This window comes from Microtus pennsylvanicus, chromosome 11 (assembly GCF_037038515.1).
Source record: "Microtus pennsylvanicus isolate mMicPen1 chromosome 11, mMicPen1.hap1, whole genome shotgun sequence".
Classification (NCBI taxonomy): domain Eukaryota; kingdom Metazoa; phylum Chordata; class Mammalia; order Rodentia; family Cricetidae; genus Microtus; species Microtus pennsylvanicus.
In genome coordinates, this window is record NC_134589.1 from 71,883,614 (window position 1) to 71,891,122 (window position 7,509).

General features: G+C 49.6%; 1 protein-coding gene across 1 annotated transcript; it reads right to left on the minus strand.

Annotated features, from left to right (window-relative positions):
• Window positions 1-525: 525 nt before the first annotated feature.
• Scgb3a1 (secretoglobin family 3A member 1) lies at window positions 526-1,965 on the minus strand. The gene is made up of 3 exons (XM_075989625.1): window positions 1,873-1,965; window positions 1,030-1,265; window positions 526-656 (listed from the first exon to the last, which is right to left on the minus strand). Exons 1-3 carry the CDS (start codon window positions 1,925-1,927, stop codon window positions 633-635), a joined length of 315 nt encoding a protein of 104 aa, XP_075845740.1. The 5' UTR covers window positions 1,928-1,965; the 3' UTR covers window positions 526-632.
• Between the last annotated feature and the right edge of the window lie 5,544 nt (window positions 1,966-7,509).

Here is a 7,509-nt window from a genome sequence, read left to right on the forward strand (position 1 = left end):
TCTTCAGACCAGTGTCTTCCACAGAGATCCATTCCCCTTGATGACCGTAGGGGCAATGTATTGAAAACGAGATTCAAACCTCATCTGAGTCCAGGTGGCCTTTCTCTTTACTCTAGTTTGTGAGCAAATCACCTCCCCAAATTGGAAACTTTAAATCCCTGATTTTTCTTACCATAATAGGAATGGAAAACTTCAAACCCTATGTCTTAGTGTAAAAGATCCAAGTTAGAGAGGTGAGTGAAGCCCTTCCCGGGAAGCATAATGCAGTTGTTAATGGAGTTTGCTGGGACATGTCCCCTGATGTGGGTATCAGTGTTCGAGTTCTATGGGGCCTTTCCTTGAACATTGGGGTCAGACCATCATGGTCTCTTTGGTAGAACAGAGAACAGAGGAAATCAAAGGCATCCGGATATCTGAGCAAAGACGCCAGAAACCACAGAAAGCCCCCCCCCCCCACACACACAGGCACGGTGTTTTTGGTTTTCTATAGGGATTGGCTTTGAGGCAAGAAGACACCAACTGCAGAGCTGCTCTAGTCATGTTTATTAAGGCAGAAGGAAGTCGTGAGTGGTAGGGTTTCTATCTCTCATTGAAGAGCACATCTCGGTAGGCAGAGTCATTCCTGGTTCACCTCAACCGAATGCTGTCAGGGCCCCCTGGAAAAGAGAAGCCAAGCTTGAGAGTGCCCTTCACTGCTACCAGAGATTGCTGAGGAGAGGACCTGGGCACCCGAGGTTACTCAGACAGAAACGCATAGCTGCTGGTTCTAAGGAAGGCTCCTGTGAACCCCATGGGGGGGGGGGTTCTAGGACAAGTGTCATGGCCTGCTGGCAGCCACTTGTGAAAGGTATGCCCGGATGAACTCCTTGGGCTCCTCACAGGTTGGTTAGGATATGGCTTGCAGAGGCAGAACAGGAAGCAGGGGTTCCCTGATGCAGGCTGGGCTGCCTCCTACATGATGGTGAAGGTGTCTGGAGAGGAGTACCCACATAGGGAGGGAGAGCCATGCAAGGAACATGTCCACGTTACCAACAGTGTCTTCACAGCCCCTACAGTCTCAGGGCCCAGCTCGGTGACACACTTCCTGGAACCCTCTATGAGGGGATCCAACGGAACGCCCAGGCCAGCCAGGATGAACCTCAGGATGCTCAAGTAGCTTAATGGTAGGCTAGGCACGGCCCCAGCCACAGCCTCCGCAGCAGGGGCAACGGCAGCCACGGGTTCTGGCACAGATTTGGCCACTGAGTTCACGAAGAAAGCAATACCTGCCAACACAAACAGAGAACCTAGGGCCTTCTCAAGGATCCTGAAGACCCAGCTCCTCCAGAGAGGGCACCTAAGGGAGACTTCACCGCCACCCACCTACTTCCTGGTTGGTGACTGCCCAGTGTCAAACGAGACACCAACAGTGAGGAAAGGGTGACCTCACAGTGGGCTGGAGGAGGGGCGAGATGGCTGCAGAGAGAGCGATAGGAGATGGGTAGGGTTTCAGAGCTGAGGCCATTCCTACTTTGCCTTAACGAATGGGAGACATTGATCAGGTTTAGAACAGATGGGATGGCCATTCTCAAGCCAGCGCTGGCCTTTGACTCAGTTGTCAAGCTGGTGGGTGAAGAGAAGAAGCCAAAGGTGGGCCTGACAGAAGAAGGCTTTGAAGGCCACAGGAAAAAAGAGAGGAAAGCCTTGAAGGGGTAAGCAGAGGAGCGTCTGGCTTCCTCTGGAGGCGTTTCTGCTAGAAAAGCTGCCATCAGCACCCGCTGCACCAGAGCGGGAGGCTATAGGGCCAAATTGCAACTGGAATAGGGGCCAGGAAAGAGCAGGTACTGATGGCAGGTCCCTCCACAGAAGATGCTAAGCCCCAAGGGAACTCACCAGAGTCACTGAGCAGAGCCACACAGAACACTAGGAAGGTGATGGTAAGCTTCATGGTGGAATGAGACTCAGAAGATGGACCTAGGACACTCTTCCTAGAGCCTGTTCCTGAGGGTCTCATATATCCAGGGGTAGAGCCCCACCCTCCTGAGAAATACGCTGTTTGCTCAGCTAATAGGCAGAACTTCAGCCAACTTCCTTCTGGGCCATGGACCCTGGGAGGATTGCACATCCCACCCCAGGCCTGGGGATTTCCTCTTGGCAGGGTCTCCTGATCTCAAGTGCTGGGCCTTTCTTCCTGAGAACAGGAACGGAGGATGTGCTTTGTCTCCGTAGGGCCCACCCCAGCCTACACCTAGATACTGTGGTCTGACCCCACTTCAACGTCACCACAGTCCAGCCCTGGGGCCCAGGCTCCCCAAGGGTGTGAAAGGGCTGAATGGTTATGGAGGTGCTGGGACTGGAAGCCTGAAGAGCACATTGTAAATCGTCAGGTCCCCAGGACCCCAGATCCCCCAGAGAACTATTGGTCCCTTGTCCCAGGCTACAGAAATGTCACAGTGAGTCTTCCCAGCTCCTGCTGGCGTGGGAGCCCCAGTGTATTGTAGCCAGAAAGGAAAGCCTAGTAACCTGGCTGGGTGACCAGTCCTTACTCTTGACTACCTCCTTTACTGGGCCACAGGTAGCTGCTGATGCAAAAGGGTGTGGGTGGTGGGATGTTTCCCTGTCTTTAAAATCCCTCTCAAAGGCTGGGGATGAGGTCGGTGTATTTAGAGTTTCTCTAAAGCCCTTTCTTCTCTGCCACCTGCAGAATTGAGGCAGAGAACAAAGTGTTGATACCCCTTCTATAGGCCCAGAAATGCTGAGACCTGACTTCAGGAGTTTCAAATGTCTCTACCACAGCAGATGAGGCATGGCTTGGTCTTCATAGCTGATGTGAAGACCCACAGTGGGCAAATCCCCCGTTTTCAGCCCGTGACAACACTGACCATACTCACAGCGGCTCTGCTCATTCCTAACATCTTTTCCTTACTGTCCGATCTGGGAGGTTTTTATCAGTCACCATTGGAGTAGTAAGTTCAGTGGGAAATGAGTTTGTAACTCGTGAGGCCGCACCCCTTTTTGACAGTTTTCCTGGAAGGAATGCTTGCAAGACGGTATCAAGACCATCTGTGTTACTGTGGATCTAGTGGGCTCCACCGCCACCCCCAGAATACCCCGAGCCTCTTCCTCAGGAGGGCACATTCAGGAAATGGATGCTGTTCTGACCAGCCACCTTCCTGAGAAGCCACGCCCAACTGACTTGCCAGCAGTGTCTACCTTAACCATGGCTTCGCTTGCCGTGATAACTATAGTCTGAAACATTAAACAGGGAATTTCACAACTAACAGTTCTCAACTCTTTTAAGGATTTTACCAGGTGAATCCGTCTTCCTTTCCTTCTTTTTTATCTTTGAATTTATAATTATAAATACAGGCTGTGATATTGGTGGGTTTCACTGTGACATTTCCATGTAGCATGCATGTTGCGTTGACCACGACTCACTCGTCCAGTGCTCTTTCTTGCCCTCCGTCTTCCGTCTTCCTCCTCTACCCGTCCCCTTGCTCTACTCTAGTATCGCCTCTTCTGCTTTCAGCCGTGTGTGTTGTATTTCTGGATCCCGTGTATGAGAGAAAACATGGAATATTCATGACGAAGCATGTTATTTAGTCTATGTGTCTATATTTTTTGCTATGTCTCCTGATGTTGGTTTCTGACTTTATCTCATTATGATCTGATCAGATGCAAAAGATCATTTAAATAGTTTGTATTTGTTAGGACTTGCTTTAGAGTGTAAAACATCTATTTTGGAAAGTTTCAGAAATGAAAAAAAGAAAAATGTATGCTCTTTTTTTTGTTTTTTTTCTTAAATATTTATTTATTATGTATACAATATTCTGTCTGTGTCTATGCCTGCAGGCCAGAAGAGGGCACCAGACCCCATTACAGATGGTTGTGAGCCACCATGTGGTTGCTGGGAATTGAACTCAGGACCTTTGGAAGAGCAGGCAATGCTCTTAACCTCTGAGCCATCTCTCCAGCCCCTAAAATGTATGTTCTTGCTGCTGGACGGAGTATTCTGTAATGACTGCTAACTTCAGTTATCTAATGCAACGGTTTTCAACCTGTGGGTGGCAGCCCCTTTGGGGGTTGACTGAGCTTTCACAAGGTCGCATGCCAGATGTCCTGCGTATCAGATATTCACATTACAATTCGTAACAGTAGCAAAATTACAGTTATGAAGTAACAACGAAAATAATTTTGTGGCCGGGGGTCAGCACAGCATGAGGAACTGTGTTAAAGGGTCGCAGTAGTAGGAAGACTGAGAACAATATCTCTCATATACCACAGCATGAGGAACTGTGTTAAAGGTCGCAGCACTAGGAAGACTGAGAACAATATCTCTCATATACCATGTTGTCCTCCTTAATTCACTAATAATTTGTTGCTTATTTTTTTTAAGCCGTGAGTCACTTAAAAATGTTCTGAATTCATTCTTTGTCCAGCATTTCATCCACTTTGGTATCTTTGGCTTCTCAGTTACTGAAAAGCTATGAATTTCTGGAGGAGTCATATGAGCCCCACACCATGTTCCTTGTGTTTCTGTGCTGAGATTTCTGCATATGTTGGGGTGGATAGTGTCTTTTTGTGTGTGTGTGGGGGGGGGGTTTCAGTGATTAGCTTCTCTGGAGAACTCCATCCCCAGTCCTGTCCAAAGAGGAAGCAGTGGTAGCAACAGCACGTTAAAGACAAATCAGATACAGCGGTACACTTTGAAAATTTAAACACTGCTTTCCGCCGGGCGGTGGTGGCGCATGCCTTTAATCCCAGCACTCGGGAGGCAGAGGCAGGTGGATCTCTGGGAGTTCGAGGCCAGCCTGGTCTACAGAGAGAGTTCCAGAAAGAGAGAGAGGATAGAGGGAGAGAATAGTGTAAGTACAGGCAATAAAGCAGAGGGGAATATGATGGAGTAAAAAGAAAAACAGCTAGCTGGGAAGGGGTTGCAGTAGCAATGTGTAAAGACACATATGTATAAAGATGCCACGAGGAAAGTAATTACTCTGGATCCTAACTAAAAATTAGCTTTAAAAACGACCACAGATCTAATCCATATCGCACAGACATCCGTGATGCCTTTACATGCTTCTTGAAGGTATGACTGACCGTTGGCCCCGCCCATCTCTAGAACCCTTCATCTTACAGAGCTGAAACCCGTGCCTCCTCTTCCTCTCTTCTTCATGTCCTGGGAAATTACCTTCCTGTCCTTGCCCCTTAGGTAACTCTAGATCCTGCTATAATGTCATGAATCAAGACAAGGCAAGCAGGGACTGCTGCAGCTGGAAGTGGGGTTGTTGGATCATCGTATTTCTTGTTTTTGAGTAATCACCATTCTTTTCCATAGCAACTGCGCCATTTTGCATTTCCACAAATGGTGCGTGTATATACTCGTTGGCAGTCCATATTCTCTTCCAGCAGGATTCCAGCGGCCCAAGTTTAGGCAAAGCCCTGAATGACCCAAGAGGCCAAGAGGAGGTGGAGGCCTGACATCCATGAGGCTTCAGTGTCTTGTGGACTCCTGGTGTCGGTGCAGTGGCCTACCTGAGCACCCTTCCTGGCATTCTTTGTCTTTAAAACAACCTTCCAGCAGGATGTGGTGTTGTAGATTGGGCTTCATAACAGTACCCTATATTAAAACAAACAAACAAACAAAAAACAGAACAAAACAAAATGAACTTTCCTGGGGCTGAACGGTCGCTTACTAGCGGAGTAGTTGCCTCGCAAGAGGAAGGCCCTAGATCGGATCTCCAATGCTGAAAAATGACAAAGACAAAACCAGAAACCCCCTCAAAACCCAACCCCTTCCACCTTCGTGACTCAATAGGTTGAGTGATCCCTTCCTGACTTCCCGTGAGCCTGCAGTGTGACCACAGGCCTTCATCACATGACCGCCAAAAGACATCCTCACAGTATGTGTGTCTATATTCCCCCTCCCACACACTTTCCCTGGCTGCAATCATCTAAGCCAGGGCTTGTCCCCATCAGGCCCAATCCTTCCCCACACACTAACTTTTAGAACTGTCCTTGTGACCATGCTCGGGGCTAGTCCCTGGGGATAGTTGAGATTGGCCTGCATCATGGGGCAGATGAAGTGCCTCTGATTTATCTGGAGGCTGCTGTCAACACCTCCCTGGTGGCTGGAAACAGCACACAGTTTCTTGCTCACTCTGCTGGAGACCACTGGGTTGAAAGCCAAGGGTTGCCAGGGCTGCACTCCCTCAGCAGCTCTGTGGGAAGGTCCACTCCTGGCTTCTTCTTGCTCCTGGTGTTCCTTGGCTCTGACTGTATCCTTCCAATGCCTGTTTCTGCCATCAGATTGTCAGTGTGTGTGTGTGTGTGTGTGTGCGTGCATGTGTGTGTGTATGGTCTCTTTGCCTTTCTATTATGACTACATGTGATTGCCTTTAGGACTGACCCAGAAAATCCAGGAGAATTGCCTTGTCTCCAAATAATGAACTTAGTTGGATTGCCAACCCTCCACGGAAAGTGACATTCAAAGGACTTGGCAATTAGCACCATTTACCTTTTCCTTCAATACCTGCGTTGCTTTCTCACAGGCCAGTGGAGCGTCTCCAGTGGGTGTCAAAGCCTACCTGGCATGTGGAGAGAGAGGGGGAAGGGTGGTCAGCGTCCACTCTGGACCTCCTCCACCCAGTTCCTGTACGCCCGTCCCCTGGTGGCAGAGCGCTGGCTATGATACTGAGGAAATGCTTGGCACTTCTTCAGATAACAGGGTCAGCTTGTCCCAGGACATGTTTGCAGGACATCCCATGGGCCAAAACAAACATTCATGCCTTGCCTATCCTCTGGGAATTCAGGAAGTGCTAGACATAAACAGTGGCTTTGAAGGCTCTGAGCAGGAGCCAGACATCCACTTTGGAACTGTGGAAGGACCATGAAGGCCTCAGAGCTGGATGCTCAGCCAATGGGGTGCTCCAGCAGAGGGGGCCTCCGCCATGGTTCCTGGATTCAAGAAACCCCAGGGGGGGAGGTTGTCCAGGCAGGATTCTCAGGGCTATGCCCCAGGAAACAAAGACAGCCTGTTTCAGGGATTGAGCCTGTGGCAACAACAGAGGCCTGTCTGCTCCTTCAAGGTTCATCAACAGGCCCCCTGTTTGAAAAGTCCCCAGGCCTGACCATTCTTTTCCCATGCTTAGATTCCTATCCCAGCCCAACTCAATGCCTGGCCTGGCTCCAGGGTCTCCTTGGTCCATGTTTGGTGCCCCTCCACTCGTGTACATACCTGGGCCCAAAGTATGGCTGTCGTGGGCATGCAGACCTGGAGCTGAGATGTGGGCTTAGACTGCCAGCAAAGCAGCTCCCTTATTTTTCCTGCTTTCCTTTTGCCAGTCACTAAGATATGCCACCCAGAGCTCTCCCTGGTACCCAGGCTAGTACATTATTAATCAAATTGTGGACCCAATTCCATCTCTCAGTTAGGAGTAGTTGCCCCTCATGAGCAGGTAGACCAGCTTCTCCGCCCTTCAGACAAGGCATCTTGATCATTACTCATCATGGGAGTTGTCCGGGGGAGGCTGT

Bases quoted from the DNA above. Each gene is read 5' to 3' on its own strand.
- Scgb3a1 (XM_075989625.1), bottom strand. From the start codon at position 1,927: ATGAAGCTTACCATCACCTTCCTAGTGTTCTGTGTGGCTCTGCTCAGT. The intron at 1,266-1,872 runs GTGAGTTCCCTT...TTGTGTTGGCAG, and splicing joins GGCTCTGCTCAGTGACTCTG to GTATTGCTTTCTTCGTGAAC. The intron at 657-1,029 runs GTAACGTGGACA...TCTCTTTTCCAG, and splicing joins GGGCTGTGAAGACACTGTTG to GGGGCCCTGACAGCATTCGG.